Raw genomic sequence first — 20,404 nt, 5'->3', positions numbered from 1 at the left:
TGGTGCACCTCTATCTAGGCCAGGGCAAGCCAGAGAGAAAGAGTATCAGTGCTGCAGCTGCTGCTGGGGAGGAGGAGCTGGGCTGCTCCCCTCTGCGGGTGTCTGGCCTCTTGGAGCGGGGAAGTCACTCTAGCTCTGAGTGACCTCTTTGGCTCACAGGTCACCCGAGTGCTGCTCACACTGGGCTGGGGAACAGAGGAGAAACAAAAGCCCAGAGACTGTAAGAACCACAAGAACAAAGAAATGGAAGTGAGTTTTGGTTTAAACATTCTGCTAATCACTATTTGTTCTACAGTTCCAAGTCCCCGTGTACAACCGCCGGGCTGGCATAGCTTTGTCGAGTCCAGCAGGGACAGGAAGGCAATGTTAGTAACTGAGTGGGCTATTGACAGTGTCAGCTGGAGAGGAATCTCCCCTGGTGGCAGGCGGGGAGCTGACCTCATTTGTCTTTGGCCTGAATAACGGATTGAAAGAGATGTGCAAGTACCGCTTCTGGAGCGAGGCAGTGAAAGCAAAGCCTTCCTCCTCTCCCGGCAGCGCCACCGCTAGCCCCAGCTCCATCCTGGGGCCTCTCTGCTGAGACGCTCCACAGAGAGCTCAGTCTGCAGTAGTCCCACCGTGCGCTCAGGGGTGTCAACACTCATCCTACCAGGAAACCTACAGCCTGGTCTACACAGGTCAAGAGTAAAAATATAACAACACACACAAGCCCCTTCTCCTACCAGCTACTCACCCTCCCAACACCACCCCCAGCCACCGGCCAGCTCTCCTTGCCCACTAAACAACCAGCTCCCCGAGAACCTAACCCTTCCCCTAATGCACCCTGCTACAAAGCTGTACCAGCTCCCTCCCGCTACTCACTGCCCTCCTAATCCCCACACACACACAGCTCCCATCTTCTCTAGCTACCTCCCCTGCCGCTGCAATGGTCTCTCCTCCCCTTCCCCAACCCTAGCAGGCTTGCGTGGGATAGGGCCATATAGGGAGGAAGGACACAGGGTTCTCTCCTGTGTGGGTTCTCTGATGCCTCTTGTGGTGGGAGCTGCGGCTGAAGCTTTTCCCACAGTAAATGCACTCGTAAGGCTTCTCGCCCGTGTGGATCCGGTGGTGCTGGGTGAGGGTGGACTTGTCAGTGAAGCTTTTCCCGCAGTCAGAGCACGTGTAGGGTTTCTCTCCCGTGTGGATGCGCTGGTGCCTGATCAGGTTGGAGCTGACGTTGAAGCATTTCCCGCAGTGAGTGCACTCGTAGGGTTTCTCTCCCGTGTGGATCCGCATGTGTTTGACCAGGTCCGAGTTCTGGCTGAAGCTCTGCCAGCACTCGGCGCACGTGTTGGGGATCTCGCTTGAGGTTCTCTTCTTTGATGCTTTGGGTTTTTTCACTTTCCCGACCGTAGCGCTGTCCCCCGGGAGGCCTTTGTCTTGCTTCTTCCCCGGAGGGCTCTTCAGGCGCCTCTTGTGATGGGAGCTGCGGCTGAAGCTTTTCCCGCAGTCAATGCATTTGTAAGGCTTCTCACTCACATGGACGCACTGGTGCTGGGTCTGGGTGGACTTGTCCGTGAAGCTTTTCCCACAGTCAGAGCAATGGTGGGGTCTCTCCCCCGTGTGGGTCCTCTGGTGCCGCAGAAGGTTTGAATTGATGCTAAAGCTCTTCCCGCAGTCGACACATTTGTAAGGTTTCTCCCCTGTGTGGATTCGCCGATGGTTCAGGAGGTCTGAGCTCTGGGTAAAGCTCTTCCCGCACTCAATGCAGATGTTGGGTCTCTCCCCAGCGTACGCTCTCTGGCGGACAATGGTGTCTTTGCGTTTTCTCACCCCTCTCCCGCGGTGGGGGGATTTACCCTCTCTCTCCTCCGAGGAGATCGGCTGCTGTGCTTCTGACCTGCCCTGACCCTTAAGGGACTTTCCCTGGTCTAAGTTCTGAGACATGTTCCCTTTAGACCGTTTTGGAGACATGGCTCCTTCTTCTCCAGCAAGGCTTGGAAGAGTCTCTTGCCTTGTTATCACTCCCAGTCCCGTCACCTACTGGGATAAGGAGAATCCAGACGTGAGTTATGCCCCAAGCATGGGCCAAAGGAAGCAGAGACAATCAGCCGACAAGTTAATCTGGGATTGAAAGGGCCTGTTACCCTCCCAGATAGAAGCACAGCGAATCGAATGACTGGATGGAGCAGACAGCTGAGCGCAAAGCAGAGTTAAGGCACAATTTTAACAGCTTCCCAAGGGAAGTGGGGGGTTCTCCGTCAGTTAAAATGTTCAACAAAATAAAGACCAGCTGCCTCTTTCTAAAAGCAGGGATGTGTTTTCTAGCTCTGCCACAAGTTCCCGGGCTCAAGGCAGGGATCCTTCTCCGAGCTGTGCGATACAGCACCTATACCGCACAGCTTCTCAGCCAGGGATCTGCGGCCTCCTGGGTTTCAGGTGCCCTGTAAAACAACCCAGAGAGCAAGGCCAGTGTAAGACTCATTGGGGCCACAGGAAGAAAGGTGACACCTGAGCCACACCACTGGGGGCTAAAGCTGAACCCTAAGTAATGTGGCTTCATGGGACTCCTTGTGGCATGGGGCTGCCCTGATGCCCACCTCCCTCCCATTGCCAGGCCTGGTTCTTACCCTACTGGCTATGCAGAAAGACACAGGTGGGACCGGGAGCTGTTAAAGATGGGGAGGGGAAGGCTGGCACCCCTGTCCCATGGGAGCTTGGACGATGCCTCCAGCGTAGCCATCTGGACCCACAGCTGCCCTCGGTGACTCCTAACCCCTCAGGTTTCCTGAGGGCTCTCACTGACATCCCCCGTCATCCCCAGCGGGGTCGCGGGGCGAACCTGCATCCGCACCACGGGCGACAAGTCCCGGGGACCTGCCGGCCTGGCAGAGTTTTTGGAGTTTCAGGCCTATTTCAGCGGCTGCACCTGCCGAGGCGGCTCTGGGCCCCACAAGCTCCTGCCAGTCCGCAAGGTGCGCCAGGACTCGCGCTGCTTTACCCCATGCACAGGACAAGCTGCGTTATCCAGCCCCATCGCCCCCACCCGAGAGCGCCAGGCGCTGCCAAGGCCCACAGCCAGGCCCGGCTGGGGCAGGGGACCTGTCCGGGCCACACCCCAGGTGAGCGCCGCTGGAACCAGCCCCCGGAGCCCCTCCCGCCGAGGGCTCCCAGCCGGACAACAAAGGGCCGGTCCCGCAGCGCTTGGCGGCGGCTTTTCCGCTCCCGGCCACGCCAACCGCGGAGCGGGACACGCCGGGTCCCACCCAGCCGCGCCCGCGGCACGTGGAGCGGGGCAGGTGCGGGACCGGCCGGGACGTCCCCTCCCGGCTCTGTGGCTGCCGCCGGCCCGGGCCCAGCCCGGGGCATCCCCCTCGCGCCGGGCGGGAGCCGAGCCGAGCCGGGCCGGGCCCGGGCCCAGCCCCGCACGTCCCGCCCGCGATTACCTGCGGGCAGAGCCGGGGCTGGCCGCAGCCCCTCCCCCGCCAGCACGGAGCCCGCCGCGGCGGCACAATGGAGGCAGCGGCGGCCGCGCCTGACCCAGGAAGTTCAATCCCGTATATCCTGGCCAGAGCGAGCCGCGAGGCTGGGCGAGCCCGAGCCCCCTCCCCCGGCCGCCCGCCGGGCCGGGCTGCAGCCCGGGCACCGGCGCCCCCTCCCCGCCTTCGTCGGGCAGCCCCGGGTGCGTCCCCGCTTCGCCTCCCCCGCCGCTGTGCCCCCTGCAGCCGGGCTCCTTCCGCCCCCGCAGCAGCCAGAGTCAGGCTCGGCAGCGAGGGGTTCCTCCTGGCCTCGCCCCCCGGTAGTCTGCGACAGCTACCGCCGGCCCCGTCCTTCCAGGGGCCCGGTACAAGCACGTGGCTGGGCCCAGAAGGGGAAGGGACCCAGCTGGCCACTTGGGAAAACACCACAGCCCCAGGCAGCTTCGGCTTAGGACTTGTCATTGCATCCCGGGAACCCCCCAAGGCGAGCTCGGCCTGGCGTCCAAACCCTGAAACTCTCCCTGCCCCAGCGCTGAGCCCCTTCCTGCACCCAAATTCCTGCCCAGCGCCTGCCCCTGAACCCCTTCAGCACCCCCTCCCCCCAGCTCGGAACCCCCTCCTGTAGCCTGAACCCTTGGCCTCAGCCCAAAGCCCTCTGCTGAACCCCAAACTCCTCTTCTCTGGCCCTAACCCAAAGCCTGCACCCTCCGCCCTCCCCACCCCACAAGGCCCGCCCCAGGCCCCTGGAAAGGAGCATATGTGCGGGAGACAGAGTGAGCTGGGGCAGAGCCTCAGGGAAGGTACAGGGCAGGACAAAGGAGTTTGCACAGTTAGAAAGTTGGCAACCCTAAAGCACCAGGCTATGAATCATTGTGACTTGTGACTCAGCAAAGACTGCCAGGACCCGCCTCAGCTAGTGTTGGGCAGTGTCCTGGGGCAAAGTTATAAACCAAGGAATGAGCGTTGGCCAGTCTCCTGGGGCAAAGGTATCAGCCAAGGAAGGGCTGCAGCCGTTTTCCCTTTCCCTGCTCCCACCTGTTCTGGGGACAACTGGGATGCTGAGAAGATGAAGTTCTCTGCGGAGCCTAGTCCAGGCAACTGTACGTTAAGGACCGTAACATCCCATGGGGAGAAAATATTACTTGATTCAAATGCCGTTTAGTTTAGAGACCTTCGATTGGGTGCTGATTTCAATGTTCTTTGGTAACCACCTCTGTTTGATACCTATCACTTCTGCAGGAAAGCAAGAGCCCCTTTAACAGAGAACCACCTACTTTAACGAGATTTGTTAAATTATGTCACAAACCAGGAAGATCTGACCTGCTCCTCAGAAGGCAGGAGCCATGCCCTAAACGCGCTAAGGAGCTGAACAGATGAGGGACACAGCCAGGACAAAGCCTGAGAGGTGCTGCAAAGCACGTGTGACCTATCAATGGCATTTAGCACCCCTTGTGCAAGTCCCACCAATTTAAAAGTTGTATTATATCTGTCCCTGGGCTCCAGTGTTCTGTGCAACACAGGACAGGCGTGAAAAGGTGGATGTAAGTAATCTTTATGCTTCCACCATCCTTGTGAGCACTTGACACCAGCCTTGAATGTCCCTAAAGGGCAGCCCAGCAGCAAGAGGTTGGCAGGCTACAGTGCCATGGAGAGGGTAGGCGGTGCAGGAGCTGCTATTCGGTCTAGCCCCTGTGCTAGGCTGGCTTTAGGGCAGCTTTGTGCTGCTCTAGCCTGGCACCACTTTGTCTTATACCAAGAGAAACCTGCCCCCATCATTTGCTCTGGAACTGAAGGGCCCCTGGTGATTTAATGGAGGCTCAAGGGATGACTCCGAGATAAATGGAAACTGAGCTTCAGGATTTCCAGGCCTCAAACACCAGGCAATGCATCATGTGCAACTTGCCCCCGGAGGCCAGGGCTGTGGGCTCCAGTGCTGGGCTCCCAGCAACCACCCACACCGGTGCAGTAACCAAAGCTTCTTTACTAGGGCAAGCAGAAGACATACAGCCGCAGAAAGCTCCGATACAGCGCTCCCACACAACTCAAACCCACCACATCCTCAGAGCACATAAACCGACCCCAGCTGAGGTGCTGGACTGACTACGTTTGTGGCCAGACTGTGGAATTACAGGGTTTCTTCTTGCCCACGTGGACAGGCAAATAACCACATTAGGGCCCATGGTCCACCCTGGCCACATCCCAGGCTTCACGTGGGGCTGCTGAAAAGCGCTAGAACTTCAGTTTTAAGGCTCCCTTCCCACCCACCCCAACCTGCAAGGGAAAACTGCGTTATGGATGCTGGGCCCCGTCTGTACAACAGTTCTCACCAAGATCCCAGGTACAGAACACACCCCCCCACCTATTTTAACACGATCGTCAGGTGTTTAGTCCCGTCCTTATGTCTAGCCTGAAGCCTGGGCTTTCACCTGCTTAGGGAAGCGTTTAAACAGGATGCTGAGAATTAGGTGCCCCCAGGAAACGCTAGATGGATTCTTCCCTGGGCCATCCAATCATGATCTGAGCAACACTTGACCGTGGGATCTCCAGTAACCCACGAGAAGTGTCCCTTCAAACCCTCCCCAGCACCCCGGAGATCAGTGTCACGCACCAGCTGGGGACCTCTTGGCCAGCAGCCTCCCACACGCCGGCACTCCCAACTGTGACCGGCTTGGACACAACCTGCTCAGGCCCAGACGCCCCCGGCTCTTCCTGACCGGAGAGCTCAGGTTGACAGCCTTCTCCAGTACTTCTGCCCGCCGCTCTCCTGGGGCCTCTGGACAGAGTGGGGAAGATGAGGACACCAGCAGGGAAGGAAGACAAGACGAGCCGGCCTTTTCCAATCCTTGAGCTGTGCGTTACTGAGTGAGCCTGTCTGAGGTCAGAGCACCATCCTGCCCGGTGCCGACACACAGTCCAAACAGCACCGTCCTCGGGCCGCTCCCTTCAGTGGCAGACTGGGACAGGGTCGTGGAAGGAATAACAAGGGGCCAAATGGCTAGGCTTTCTCAGGTCCTTCTCCAGCACTCAGCTCCGCAAAGGCTCCACAGCCTCCTGCTCCGGGTCCCAGACCTATCCTCAGGCCTCACGTGAGCAGCGGCTCCGCCCTGACGGGAAACCAGCAGCAGGTGGCGATCAGAGGTGGACCCTCTGGTGTCGAATCAGAGCCGAGCTCACGGTGAAGCTCCTCCCGCAGTCGGTGCACTTGTAGGGCTTCTCGCCAGTGTGGGTCCGCAGGTGGTTGATGAGGGATGAGCTCTGCTTGAAGCCCTTGCCGCAGTCGGGGCACTTGTAGGGCTTCTCTCCGGAGTGGATCCGCTGGTGTTTGATGAGGGAGGAGCTCTCGAGGAAGCTCTTCCCGCACTCGGGGCATTTGTGGGGCATCTCCCCAGTGTGGCTCCTCTGGTGACGGACCAGGGCTGAGCTCTCGAAGAAGGTTTTGCCGCACTCGGGGCACTTGTAGGGCTTCTCGCCAGTGTGGGTTCTCTGGTGCCGGAGGAAGGAGGAGCAGTAGCTGAAGCACTTCCCACACTCTGTGCAGGTGTAGGGCCCCTCTCCCAGGTGCGCTCTCTGATGCGTGTTGAGGTTGGAGCTCCGGTTGAAGCTCTTCCCACAGTCGAGGCATTTATAGGGCCTCTCCCCCGTGTGGATTCGCTGGTGAACGATGAGGTCTGAGCTCCAGCTGAAGCTCTTCCCGCACTTCGTGCATTTGTAGGGCTTCTCTCCCCCATGCAGCCGCTGGTGCTTCACCAGGTGCGAGCTTTGGCTGAAGCTTTTCCCACACTCGGGGCACTTGTAGGGCTTGTCCCCCGTGTGGATCCTCTGATGGGCGTTGCGGTTGGAGCTGCGTGTGAAGCTCTTCCCGCAGTCCCGGCACTTGTAAGGCTTCTCTCCTGTGTGCAGCCGCTGGTGGATGAGCAGCTCTGAGCGCCAAGAAAAGGTCTTCTCGCACTCGGTGCACGTTTTCGGCATTTCCGACTTCTCCGCTGGTCTCCGGCCCAGGCGGATGTTGTTGAATTCCGTGTAACCTCCCACTGGGGGAGTGCACAGCCCTAGTCTCTCCTCTCCTTCCGGCTGCATCTCCAGGCCACACTGACTCTCGCAGGCTTCGCCATGCTCAAGGCTCTGGAAGATGTTTTCTTCAGCTCTTCCCAACAGCATCATGTCCAATTCCACCATCTCAGGGCTCTCTTGCTCCAGATTCTCCTCCTCAGGCTCACTTCCCAGCCCGTCATCTGCAGGGGCAGAGAGAGAATCCAGTCTGGAGTCACTCGCTGTGCCAGGGCAAAGGGACCCATGGGGAGGGGAGGTGGGTAACACAGAAGGGTTAAGTGCTGAGGGTGAGACCCACAGAGGTACTTCGATGTCTGCACACCGGGCTGAGGCCACTGGATCCTGGTTATAGCCACCTCGATCCCAGTTCTGCCTCCAGTGCAATTCACAAACCACCCACTGAGCCCTGCAGCTGCCGTACCTCGCGGGGCGCCAAAGATTCTCAGAAAATAGGTTTCCCGGGTGCCGAGGTCTTCTGACCATGTGCACCTGGACGCCCATCTCCCACCAAAGCCCCCAGTGACCAGAGAATCGGCGGCAGGCGGGGTGCAGCTGCCTAATTGCATGCAGCACCCAACCCCGGAGGTGAGCAGGCGGGACTCCAGCCAGCAGAGCGGGTGGGGGTAATGCCTGCTTCACAGCTGTTAGCCAGTGGCCGGAGCACTCAGCTGGGCTGTGGGAGGTCCCAGTTCAATTTCTCCACATGTCTGCCTGCAAGGGAGGAAGGATTTGAGCAGGGAGTGCTGCAGCCCCTTGCTACGGGATAGTCCGACTGGCAGCAGGGGGAGGTGCTCTCTCCAGCTCTCCCCTTGGGGCTGCTGCACTCTGGGTGAGTTACTGGAACAATGGCACCAGATCCAGAGTCTTGCAGCTGGGCGCCCTTCACCTCAGGACACAGACTCAGTTTTGTGTCATGTGAGACAAGCATCTAACTCATTCTCCCAAGAAACAGTTCAGGCCCCTGAGCCACCTGACTCCGGGACAGGGGTTCCCATTGGTGCACCATTAAGCAGAGCTGGGCACCTCCCTACCTCTGAGAGAGGGACCAGGTTTAGCGCACACCCCTCCGATTGGCTTCTCCCATCAGCTAGCACAGCCGATTGTGGACCTTATTCTAAGGCACCTCTCTCACCTCATTCTCTGCATGGGGGGACTGGGCCCCCGACTCCGGCTCTGCAATCACAAGAGTGTTCCTGCAGTTTTCTAGCTGCCTGAAAGTCAGGCACTCTGATGTCCAGCACTGCAACGACCAAGTCCCTTCCTGGACCCCATCCGGAATCTCCCCAGCAGGGGTGGGGGAGGTGTCCCATTCCTGCCTCCACAAGCCGTCCACTCGGGAAAGGGAGCTGTTGCCAGATGTCAGTCAGGCTGGGCGGGAGGCCACGAGCGGTATGACACCTGCTGGGCACGGTCCTGACCAGGCAGAACTGGAGAGCTCAGGGGGTTTTGTGGGAATCTAGTTAGCTTCAGTTGCTAGTGGTTTCTTATTTGGCTTAATACTGACCCCTCACCTGTGGCGGCTACTCTCAGGATCTCCCATTCCTTAGCAGCGTGGGGATCTGGGACACCCAGATCTTCCTCTGTCTCCATCCGAGAGATCACATTGGGTTTAGGTATTGGAAAGTCTACTCAGGAGAAAGGAAAGGGAAGAGATCGAGGTTTGCTACATGCTCATTAAATAGACACTACAAAAAAGCTCCATGATTTTAAATCAAGCCCCTTCCCTTGCTGGTGGTGAAACTGGGTAAACCTGTAAGAGAGAAAGAAATGCTTTGGAGACCCTTTGGGACAGTCAGAGGTCTGGTGAGCAGAATTCTTCCTGAGCACTGAGCAAGACAGGATCCTGCACAAAAGCCTCTGTGATCATGCACAAGAGAGCTGCATTCAGGTTGTGCAGGCAACCTAATTCTGCCACTTCCTAACTTCCAAGTGCTTGATTTGGCATCTCAATAATGCTTTTTAAACATGGTTTTGTACGATACCTTTCCGATGGGCGGGTTGTAATAAAAGAAATTCCATCATTTGCAACCATACTGGTAATGTTCTGCAGCGGGTAACTTTGCCTAATCTGGCTGCACTGTCACAGAGATGGTGACAAGCATCTCTTCAACCTTACGGCCCTCCCCTCCAAGCATGGGAAATTTCAGCCAGAACAACGAGTTTATTGAAGTTATAAGCAACTGAAGAGGGAAAGTTATAATGGAAAACATTAAGCACATTTCATAGAATCATAGAACATAGAACTGGAAGGGACCTCAAGAGGTCATTGAGTCCAGCCCCCTTCATGGCAGGACCAAGCACCACCTAGACCACCCCCGACAGATGTGTATCTAACCTGCTCTTAAATATCTCCAGTGATGGAGATTTTACAACCTACCCAGGAAATTTATTTCAGAGCTTAATCATGCTGACAGTTAGGAATTTCTCCTAATGTCCCATCTAAACCTCCCAAGGAGGGAGGGACAGCTCAGTGGTTTGAGCATTGGCCTGCTAAACCCAGGGTTGTGAGCTCAGCCCTTGAGGGGGCCATTTAGGGATCTGGGGCAAAGAGATTTTAATCTGTCAGGGATGATGATAGGTCCTGCTCTGAGGGCAGAGGACTGGATTCAATGACCTCTTGAGGTCCTTTCTAGTTCTATGAGATAGGTATATTTCCCTCGCAGCAATTTAAGCCCATTGCTCCTTGTCCTGTCCTCAGAGGCCAAGGAGAACAATTTTTTCCCTCCTCCTTGTAACCCTCTTTTAGATACTTGAAAACCTCTGTCATGTCCCCTCTCAGCCTTCTCTTTTTAAATTGAACCAGCCCAGTTCTTTGAGCTGCCCTCAGAGTTCATGTTCTCTAGACCTTTCATCATTCTGGTTGCTCTTCTCTGGACTTTCTCCAATTTGTCCATCTCATAGAACTTGTCTTCCCTCAGACAAAAAAGTGACCTTAACTCAAGGTGAGCACCTCAGGTCAACTCACGTGAGATTAAGAACTGGGAAGACAAGGCAGGCAGAAGTTGTCACAGGACTTAGCAGCACAGCTTCCGTACACTTTAACGCCGGATAAGAACACGCCTCTCTCCTAGTGAAGATACACCCACGGCAAACACAACCAACTCCATCCAGAAGTTGTGAGTTCAGACCAGCACGTGAGCAGTGTGGTGCCAGGGGTTGGACACTAGCTTTTAACTATGTCTATACGACAAGCTTGGGGTGTGATTCCCCTGCTTGTGGATGAATTCTCGTGATAGCTCTCATAGAGCTAGCACTGGTTTAAACAGCAGTGTAGCCACAAGAGCCCAGGTAACAGCGGAAGAGCGTGAATACCGACTCACCATGACAGGGCTCAGCCTTGCTGCTGCTACCAGCTACTCACACTAGTGCAGTAAGACTAAGCAGGAGTGCGTGCACAGGGGCGGGAGAACCTGCTCACCCTGTAGAGGTCATCTGTGAGCTAGAAGACCTGAATTCTATTCTGACCCCTGCCAATGATGTGGCCCTTTCTGGGGCAAGCGACAAGCCCGCAAGGCGCTGCTGGTTCCCGGCTTGTGCTCTGAGCCTCTTGTCCATTTGGAATGAGAGCTGTTCAGAGCCTGCAGTGCCTTCCCTGCATGTCTGCTGGGCCTTGATCTCAGGGCTGCTCTAACCACATAACTGGCATTGACTCTGAGCTCCTCCCATTCTTCTGCAGCGAAAGGGACCCTTACCGAGCAGCATCAGGGACTCGTAGCTCTCCTGCATGGCGTGCCTCTGACCTGGGTCCTGAGGACCCCACTGCTCCGAGTGAAATAGACCCACGTCCTTGAAGGTCTCCGGCCCCTGAAACGAGAAGTATCTCCTGCGTTAGAACAATCCCTGCAGCGCAGGGCAGCCCAGGGCCTGCAAGCTGGCAGCGCTGCTCCTTTGGGGTACCCATCACACAGGTCGGCTGCCTCCCCCTTGTCGTGTGAGTGAAAGCGCCCGAGTCGTCCCAGAGGACGTGTCCACCTCTGAACCCAGGAACGTGACCCTTCCCTGCCAGCCCCCTTCTCCATCCCTCTGTGCAGCCCCCACCCCTCCAGCCGGCTGCTCCGGCCCCTCCTTAGGCTGAGCTGGGCTAAGAGCTGCAGGCCGAGGCCCCGCACCTGGTTCAACACTCTCCAGGTGCCCGGGCCAGGGCTGGGTCTGGGTACCTGGGCAGCACCGACACCACCTGGCCTGGCTTTGTCACCTGCCCCCGCCTCACTGCAAAAAACCCCAGTGGGGGGGGGAACCCCCTGCGCTCCCGCTGCCCGACTCCTCCCGCCCCTCCGCCCCCGCGGGCTGGGGACTCGGGCCGGGCCGGGCCGGGCCGGACCCAGGCGGTCGCTCTCCCGGGGCTGGCTCGCGGGGAGGAGCCGGGAGATCCGGGGGGCAGCAGCGTTGGGCGGGGAGGGACCGGGGGGGCTGAGTCACCGCCCGGCCCGGCCCGGCCCGGCCCTGGCCCCCGGGCTCCCCCCTCACCTGGCGGCGGCGGCGGCGGCTCCGGCTCCGGCGGGGCGGGGCGGGGCGCGGCGCGGCGCGGGGGGTCGGACCGGCCGGCGGGCGCGGCGGGGCGCTGGGGGAAGGGAAGGGCCCGGCCCGCCCGGCCCCGCGGGGATCAGCCGCGGCTCTGCCCGGCCCCCGGATGCCGCAGCAGCCTCTGACCCGGGAAGTTCAGCCCCCGCGCGCTGAGCGTCGGGGCGACACGAAGCGGTTCCGCCGCCCTCCCCCGCCCAGCGCGCCCGTGCGGGGCCCGGCTCCGGGCGGGCGGGAGCGTCCCGCCATGGGGTGCGCTGCGAGAGAGCCACGGCCGGAGCCGCCCCGGGCCCCCGGGCCCAGCCCGCCCCTCCGGCCGGGTGAATGTGGCGCTGGAAGCCGGGGTTCCCAACCTTCTCACGGGTGCGGGCGCCCGATCTCCCCGCAAACCGTTCTCGGACCCCCCAGTTCACCCCAAATCATTCACCAACTCCCTCATCACCCCCAAAACCGTTCTCGGACCCCCCAGTCACCCAAAATCATTCACTAACTCCCTCATCACCCCCAAAACCGTTCTCGGACCCCCCAGTCACCCCAAAACCATTCACTAACTCCCTCATCACCCCCAAAACCGTTCTCGGACCCGCCAGTCACCCCAAAACCATTCACTAACTCCCTCATCACCCCCAAAACCGTTCTCAGACCCCCAGTCACCCCAAAACCATTCACTAACTCCCTCATCACCCCCAAAACCGTTCTCGGACCCCCCAGTCACCCCAAAACCATTCACTAACTCCCTCATCACCCCCAAAACCATTCTCGGACCCCCCCAGTCAGCCCAAAACCATTCACTAACTCCATCATCACCCCCAAAACCGTTCTCGGACCCGCCAGTCACCCCAAAATCATTCATTAACTCCCTCATCACCCCCACAACGGTTCTTGGACCCCCCAGTCACCCCAAATCATTCACTAACTCCCTCATCACCCCCAAAACCATTCTCAGACCCCCCGTCACCCCAAAACCATTCACTAACTCCCTCATCACCCCCAACACCGTTCTCGGACCCCCCAGTCACCCCAAATTATTCACTAACTCCCTCATCACCCCCAAAACCATTCTCGGACCCCCCAGTCACCCCAAATCATTCACTAACTCCCTCATCACCCCCAAACCGTTCTTGGACCCCCCCAGTCACCCCAAATTATTCACTAACTCCCTCATCACCCCCAAAACCATTCTCGGACCCCCCCAGTCAGCCCAAAACCATTCACTAACTCCCTCATCACCCCCAAAACCATTCTCGGACCCCCAGTCACCCCAAAATCATTCATTAACTCCCTCATCACCCCCAAATCATTCCTGGACCCCCAGTTACCCCTCAAGCCATTCTCAGACCCCCATCACTCCCAAACTGTTCTAAGACCCCCATCAAACCAATTCTAGCCCCCTGTGGACCCTTCATTAAATGAAAAGGGGAACGACAGCACAGATTTCCAGACACCAATTCATACCGTTTTGGGGAGATATTTGATTTTAAAATAATCATTGCAACTTTGCAATTTATTGAAAACTTATTTTCTATGATCATTTTTATTTATCTTTCAGATTTTTTCACTGTCCCCTGCAACACCCATGCATACCCCCCAGGTCACCGCACAACACTCCCACAGGCAGACCAGACCCGGGACCTCTGGAGCTTAGGGCAGGAGCCTGAACTAAAGCCCAGCTGGCTTGCAGCTACGGCTGTAGAGGTGACTCCTGTTGGCTCTGTGTAAGTGGTCTAGGTGCCACCCACGGCACAGGGAGCCACACCCCTAGCTGGGTGGGTTACGCTAGCACAGGGGGCTGCAGCCGCATTAGCGAGAAGAGCCACATTTCACATACAGTTACAAAATCCAGCCTTCAAGAGCCACAAAGCACGTGACTATGACACCATCTGATCAAATAACCCCAAACCAGACTTCTGTCACCCCCCCATTTTAAGCACAGTGACACGCACGTTTGTACCTATGAGAACAGCTGTTACCCCCGTCTCCAGGCTTTACCCACCTCAGAATCTGCCCCGATCCTCAAGCTTTCCCCTTCCTGCAATCCTGCCCCCTAATCCCAGGTTAAACCCCTTCAGCCCCAAACGGCCCCCTTCCCAACCCTAGCATTTACCTGCCTCAGGCAACGAGCTGCACACACTGTAGCTGCTCTCCGCACTGCCTCCTTCTCAGTGCGGCTGTGGAGCTCTCGCAGGGCAGGTTTGGTCTCCCCTCCCTCCAGCTCTCCTACAGGCTGACTTCCCTCACATGGAGCTCTGCCAGCTTCCTCTTCCAGGGCTCCCTGCCCTGCCAGCTTCCCCACTATCCCTGGCCGCAGCTGACTGCTCAGCAGCTCCGGAGGCTGCCGCAGCTTACATAAAACACTAAGCAGTGTCAGCCTCCGGAGCCACAAGTGGAGTCAGCAGTGGCAGCAGCAGTGTTCGGAGCCGCAAGTGGCTCCTTAAAGAGTCGCATGCAGCTCCGGAGCTGCAGGCTGCTGACCCCTGCACTACCACTTGGGAAAGGGGGATACCTGCCTGGTCTGGGAACATCACATTAAAATGTCTCCAGAGCCCATGCTGTGCTGGGACCAGAGCGTATTGGCTGCTGTGTGCAGAAACCAATGCCTTGGCTGGGGCGGTAGGTGGGCGGCACACTGGGCATCCAGGCATTTAGCTTATGTTCTATACTTGTTGCAGCTGGGGGTGTGTGCCAGGAGAGGGCTGGTCTGCTATGACCAGTGGCTAGCTTAGTGGCCTAAGAGAGCTGAGGTCTTACGCCTAGCTTTGCTACCGGCCTGCTGGAAGACAAGCCAAGTCAGCGCCTCTGCAAAACATGGGTAAGGAAGGTGGTCTCCTTTGGCGCTTGGAGATGCGTTAATAAAAGGAGCCTGGCATTATACCTGTGGTCAAGGGAATGGACTGAAGGGTATAAAAGATGGGTTAGTTATCTGTCACTTGCTATATGACCTGAGTCTATGAGTACCTCCCACCATCCTTGACCAATCAGGGTGAGCGTCAACCCTATAGCACCACCCCAAATGCAGATTTGACCAATCAGGGGCAGGTACTGAGTTGGGTATCCCGCCTGGATGAGGGTTGTGTGACCTCTCTGAGAATGCTTTCCACCAAACCCAAACAAGTGGAGTGGGTTTTAGACCCCCAGGAGGGCCCCAAGAGGGAATTTGACCAAATAGTGCATGTGCCAGGCCAGAGTGACCCACCTGCAGGAGGACAGTGTGACCCCTCTAAGGATTCCCCCTCCCCCACCCTTACCAATCAGAGCAGGTTTCAGCACCCTGAGGCCACCCCAGAATAATGAGAGCAGGAACAGCAGGCAGGCCTAGCACAGAACTTCACAAACTCTGGAGCCTGATGTTTGGCCCCCCGACAGCAACACCCCTGAAAGTCCCCGTGCCGCACAGAGAGGCCATTTCAAGAGCCCGGTGTCCAGAAAGCATGAAATCAGCGAGAGGAAACGTGGACTCCTTCACCACCCCTGCAAGAATTTTAGCTCCAAGGGTCTTCACCTGCCTGCAGAGAAAGCGCTACCTCAGGGCCAGTTCTGAGGAGGAAGGAATGGGACGAGGGCAGCCCTCTGACCCAGGCATTTGTGGATATGCCAGGACCTGACCCCGAGGCCTCAGGACTCATGAGAAAGGTGGACAAGTGTGATGGCTTCTCATTGTCTGCTCCCTGGAGGAGGCAGGCGACTGCAGCTCACGAGGGTTGCTGGCATACAAGTCGAACAGAAAAGATGTTGCAAAGTTAAATGAACAATTAGAAAGTGACAGTCAAAGCTGGGGGTGCAATGGGCTAGGAACCAGCCTGTGTGTGTGTCCATAAATATGATAAACAGGCATGTGTTTACTCCTGTTTCACAGATTCATGGAACACTAGACTGGAAGGGGCCTCAAGAAGTCACTGAGTCCAGTCCCCTGCACTCACAGCAGGGCCAAACGCCATCTAGACCATCCCTGATAGGTGTCTGTCTAACCTGCTCTTAAATGTCTCCAGTGATAGAGATTCCACAGCCTCCCTAGACAGCTCATCTCGGTGTTTAACCAGTCTGACAGGAAGTTTTTCCTAATGTCCAACCTAAACCTCCATTGCTGCAGTTTAAGCCCTTTGCTCCTTGTTCTGTCCTCAGAGGCCGAGGAGAACCATGTTTCTCCCTCCCCCTTGTAACACTCCTTGAAGTACTTGAAAACCGCTACCATGTCCCCTCTTAGCCTTCTCTTTTCTAAACAAGCCCAGTTCTTTCAGCTTCTCAGAGCTCCTGTTCCCGAGACCTTTAGTCATTTTTGTTGCTCTTCTTTGGACCTTCTCTAATTTCTCTACATCTTTCTTGCAATGTGGTGCCCAGAGCTGGACACAGTGCTCCAACTGAGGTCTAATCGGTGCTGAGTGGGGCAGGAGAATGACTCCTCGTGTCTTGCTCACAACACTCCTGTTAATGGATCCCACAATCACGTTTGCTCTTCTAGAAACCTCTCTCCAGCTCGACGCCGATTGTCCACAGGACCTGGTTATGAGACTCATGGGAGGGAGAGAGAGGGGCCTAGGACCCCTGGTTAAACTCTCTACATGATTCCAACACATCCCAAGCCCAGGGACCCCGCACTTGCCCAGTACTTTCCCCATCGCATGGTACCTGGGGTAGGGGTCGCAGCGCTGTCTTCCTGCTGCACTGGATGCTGATTTCTGAGCCACAGGGTTTTCTGGAACCCCAGCAGTGAAAGGAGCATAAGGTGGGTCCACCCAGTGCCCCACGCCAGCAGCCCCTCGGGTATGTTGTACTGCCCTCCTGCCCTACCTCCAGCAGAGCTGTACAGACCCAGGAGACGCAGCTGGGTGGAAGGCCTGGGAACAGTCGCACTGGAAGAGCTGCTGTTGTACATCTGTCACTGCAGTCCCCTGCTGACTGCGCAGGGCAGGGCTTGTGCTCATTCTTGCCCCTCCTACTTGTTGCATCAGCAAGACGACTTGGGCCCAACTCGGTTTTGTTCAACACCAGTACAAATGGTTGATAAGGACTCTGGCTCCATGGATTTAAGGGGAACCCTCTGCATAGAACTAACTGAGCCAGTGCCGCATTTTGACCGTAAAAGTCATGTGGTCTATTGTTGTGTTGCTGCTTATGTTGTCCTTAATCACTGCCTGAGGGAGGAGCTGTTCAAAGATACCATGTACCACGACCATGGGACTTGGAGAACAGAAAAACTGGGCTGTGCGCTAACCCGCTTGAGAAACTTATTAAAGACTGTTATTACTGTGGGTTATGCTGGACAGTGACGGTGCTGACCTTGGTAAAAAGCTGTGCAAAGCTCCCAAGAGCCTGACAGTGTTGTAAAGAAGGTGACTGAACTGGAAGACACCCGCTTAGAGGGGCATAATGACCATCTGGTCTGCACAAACATTTACAGAAGCTTGCTCAGGAAAAAAACCCTTTGTAAGAGATCTGAAAGGCTTAAGTTGGAGAATGGTGAGGGGACAAACATATGATGTAAATCTTGGTAGCAATGCATAAAAATATCTATTGAAAAGGACTTTGTGATTAGCTGTGTTTCTGTTAGGTCTGTGTTGCCTTTAAATGAGATACACGGTTTGGTAGAGCATCTTGGATTGTTTCCAGCGGGTGGTATGGCTTAAATCAACATAGTTTGTAAAACCTACTTACTTTGTCTTTGGGTAGAGACCTATATTCAGCTTTGTGCTGTAAATATGTAGTAGACTTGGGGGCAGGAGAGGGAAAAGATAAAACAACAAACATTTAAAAGAAAGCAAAAAAAAGCTCCTCTGGTCTGTATAAAACAGGTGTTTGAGTACAACAGCGCTGACGGTTTAACCACACTCCCCACTGACGCAGCGGGGTTGATTCCAGCCTTCAATGAGTCTATAGATCTAGGTCTAGATGTGCCTATCCACACTTGTTTTAATCAAGGTTAAAGGTATTCGCAATCCCCAATTTATCTGCACAGGTGATCGCCTGTGAGAAGGGAGGCGGTTGGGTGGGGACGGTGAGTTCTGATTAATATTAAAAATCTCAGGAGCTGCTACATGCTCTTGGGCAGTTTAAATATAACCCACGTGTTCTTTAACTACTACTGGTCAGTCCTTCTAGTAACTCACGTTCATGAAAAGTTTAAAATATCACAATATATTTACAAAAACAAACAAGGGTCTAACCCCAGGCTGAAAGGGCCCATTAAACCACCACTCGACTTTGATAAAACACACAGTTGCTCTACGAACGAACAGGTGACACCTCTGGGTAATACTTACTATGGTGGTGCAATACCCCTTTTATTTTAAAACAAACCAACAGCTTTAAGCATGAAAGAAACATGGTTAAAATCCCAGAGACATTCTCTGGTATCTGCAAGGCCCCAATGCAGGAGAGGGTACAGTATCACTAAGGACAGTTGTCTATGGGGATTTCTGTTTAATACCATAAGGCGGCTCTACGGTGAGGCCCTTCCATTGAAATAAGAACACACATTATAACTGACACACTTTGGTTAAGATGGGTAGGGCTCCAACTATGCTCCCTGTGCTGGGCTGATAGCTCAGGGGCCGGGCAGCTGTCAGCCCCACAGCTGAGCGGCTACCAGCAGTGCAATTGACGTTCACAGCTCCGGCTGCAAGCTCCCCAGCAGAAAGCCAGCCAGCAGCCCATGTAAGTAACACTGTTACACAGCCCCTGCGTAACCCCAGCTACATGGAAGCGAACGATACAGCTGTTGTGGCAACGAAGTTGTTATGCTGGTGGAGCAGGCCCCCGACTTCCACGGAAGCAGCATTCTGGGGCAGACAGCATAATTAGGTGGACCTAACTTTAGAGTGAACCAAGCCTTAACCATCCCGTGAAGGAGCTGCCACGACCTCTCAAGCATCTGTTCCATTGATGCAGAGTCAGACAAACTCCCAAGTGTCCTGCAGCAGGAGGTTCCCACTGTCTCAGTGTGTCTGTTCTGTGTGTTTCCTCCCTGTGATTCCCTATCTCTTCCCTTACTTCCTTCTCTGACCCTCTGCCAATGAGAGTCCAGCTCACCTAGCCATGGCAACTCGCTCTCCCATCACTGCCAGAATAGGAAGGTGGCTGTACCAGTGGGGCCAACTTCCCTCCCACTCATCCAGTATGGAGCAGGTGTAATGCCACTGGGAGTCAGGAGGGCTGCTTCCAATCATGCTCCCCAGTGTAAGTCAGGAGTAACATGGCTGGAGTCAGTGGAGCTGCACCAGTGAGTGAGGGAAGACTTAGAGATGACTATTACTACTAAACTCTTGTAGACGACCTATGCTCCAAGCAGAGTACAAGTCTCCTCTACTTCACTCTGTCTTGGGACACAACTTCTAGCTGGCTCCAGAAGAATCCCAGTTGTTGTCCTTCAATCTCAGCAGACCATCTCCACATTGTCCGAGGTCGTCTTCTTTTGTGTTTTCCTTGCGGGTTCCATGTGAGAGCTTGATGGACTGTTCTGGATGATGGTTTTCTGAGAGTGAGGCCTGGCCACCCCCACTTTCCTCTCTTGATTTCAATGTCAATTGGTTCTTGTCCTGCTCTGTTTCAAAGCTCCTCATTTGTGACCGAGTCTTGCCATGTGATTTGAAGGATGTACCTCAGACATCTCTTTATGAATGGGTGTAGCTCGTGATTGGAAGCCTTTTTGGTACGCCAGGTCTCACATTCATCCAAGAGCCCACTCTTCACACCTGTGCTGAAGATCCGCAGTTCCTTCTTCGCAGATATTTGTGAGCTGCCTATGGGATGGAGAGTCTGGAATGCAGCTGTTGCTTTCCCTATCCCAGCACTGATATCCTTATCTATTCCTTCATCTCTGCCCTTAATACTCCCCAGTACGTGAACTGCTCCACATCTTCCCGGTCATCTGCTCCCCGTGTGATAGTGGTGGTGGTGGACTGGTTGATCCCCATTGTCTTGGTCTTTCCCTTGTTAATGCTCCATCCAGTCATTGAGGCAGTTTTGTCTAGTGTTGTGACCTTTTCTTTCCCGCTTTCATGTTGGTGTGAAAGGAGGTCGACATCATCAGCACAATCAAACATGACACTTCTGCCCAATTACCAAGTCTGCCAAGTGGCTAGCGGGGGAGGGTGCGGGCTGTGCGGAGGCCATGCCGGTTTTTCACATGCGCTGACGCCATGTCACTGGGGGAAAGAGAGATTGCTTTGTGCTTACCGGGGCAAACAGCCCATGAAGCAAGCGTTCCAGGTGAACAGCCGCCTTCGAAGCAGAGGAGAGCACGTGCTGTCAGAGCTGCTCTTCTTTGCTCAGTGCAAACGTTAATAGTTCTAGTTCAGCGCTTCCCATTAAACTCACCTGAAGGCTGGGAATTCCTCTACCCTGAGCAACCTTCTCAAACCACCATTCAGTCACAAGACAGA

The 20,404-nt window shown here is 55.8% G+C and overlaps 2 protein-coding genes across 9 annotated transcripts in view; both read right to left on the bottom strand.

Moving 5' to 3' along the window:
* Nucleotides 1-244: 244 nt before the first annotated feature.
* On the bottom strand, nucleotides 245-3,563 carry LOC142024916 (uncharacterized). 2 transcript variants are annotated; one of them, XM_075017261.1, is made up of 2 exons: nucleotides 3,426-3,563; nucleotides 245-2,022 (listed from the first exon to the last, which is right to left on the bottom strand). In XM_075017261.1, the coding sequence occupies exon 2, from the start codon at nucleotides 1,951-1,953 to the stop codon at nucleotides 952-954; it is 1,002 nt and encodes a 333-aa protein (XP_074873362.1). In that variant the 5' UTR covers nucleotides 1,954-2,022; nucleotides 3,426-3,563; the 3' UTR covers nucleotides 245-951. The 2 variants fall into 2 exon arrangements, with proteins under 2 accessions (XP_074873362.1, XP_074873361.1); XM_075017260.1 differs by having other exon boundaries at nucleotides 245-2,423; nucleotides 3,426-3,544.
* Nucleotides 3,564-5,419: 1,856 nt separating this feature from the next.
* LOC142024885 (uncharacterized) overlaps nucleotides 5,420-20,404 on the bottom strand; it is a 44,034-nt gene continuing 29,049 nt past the window's right edge. Inside the window, exons 1-4 of one of the 7 annotated variants that reach the window (XM_075017204.1) lie at nucleotides 11,976-12,152; nucleotides 11,201-11,312; nucleotides 9,020-9,133; nucleotides 5,420-7,690 (exon numbers count right to left, since the gene is read on the bottom strand). In XM_075017204.1, coding sequence (XP_074873305.1) covers nucleotides 6,591-7,690; nucleotides 9,020-9,133; nucleotides 11,201-11,234 — 1,248 coding nt within the window. In that variant the 5' untranslated portion in view covers nucleotides 11,235-11,312; nucleotides 11,976-12,152 and the 3' untranslated portion in view covers nucleotides 5,420-6,590. The other 6 variants (XM_075017201.1, XM_075017199.1, XM_075017200.1 and 3 more) reach the window with 6 other exon arrangements.

Source organism: Carettochelys insculpta, chromosome 22 (genome assembly GCF_033958435.1).
Source record: "Carettochelys insculpta isolate YL-2023 chromosome 22, ASM3395843v1, whole genome shotgun sequence".
NCBI classification, from domain to species: Eukaryota; Metazoa; Chordata; order Testudines; family Carettochelyidae; genus Carettochelys; species Carettochelys insculpta.
This window is presented reverse-complemented; position numbering and strand designations above follow the sequence as displayed.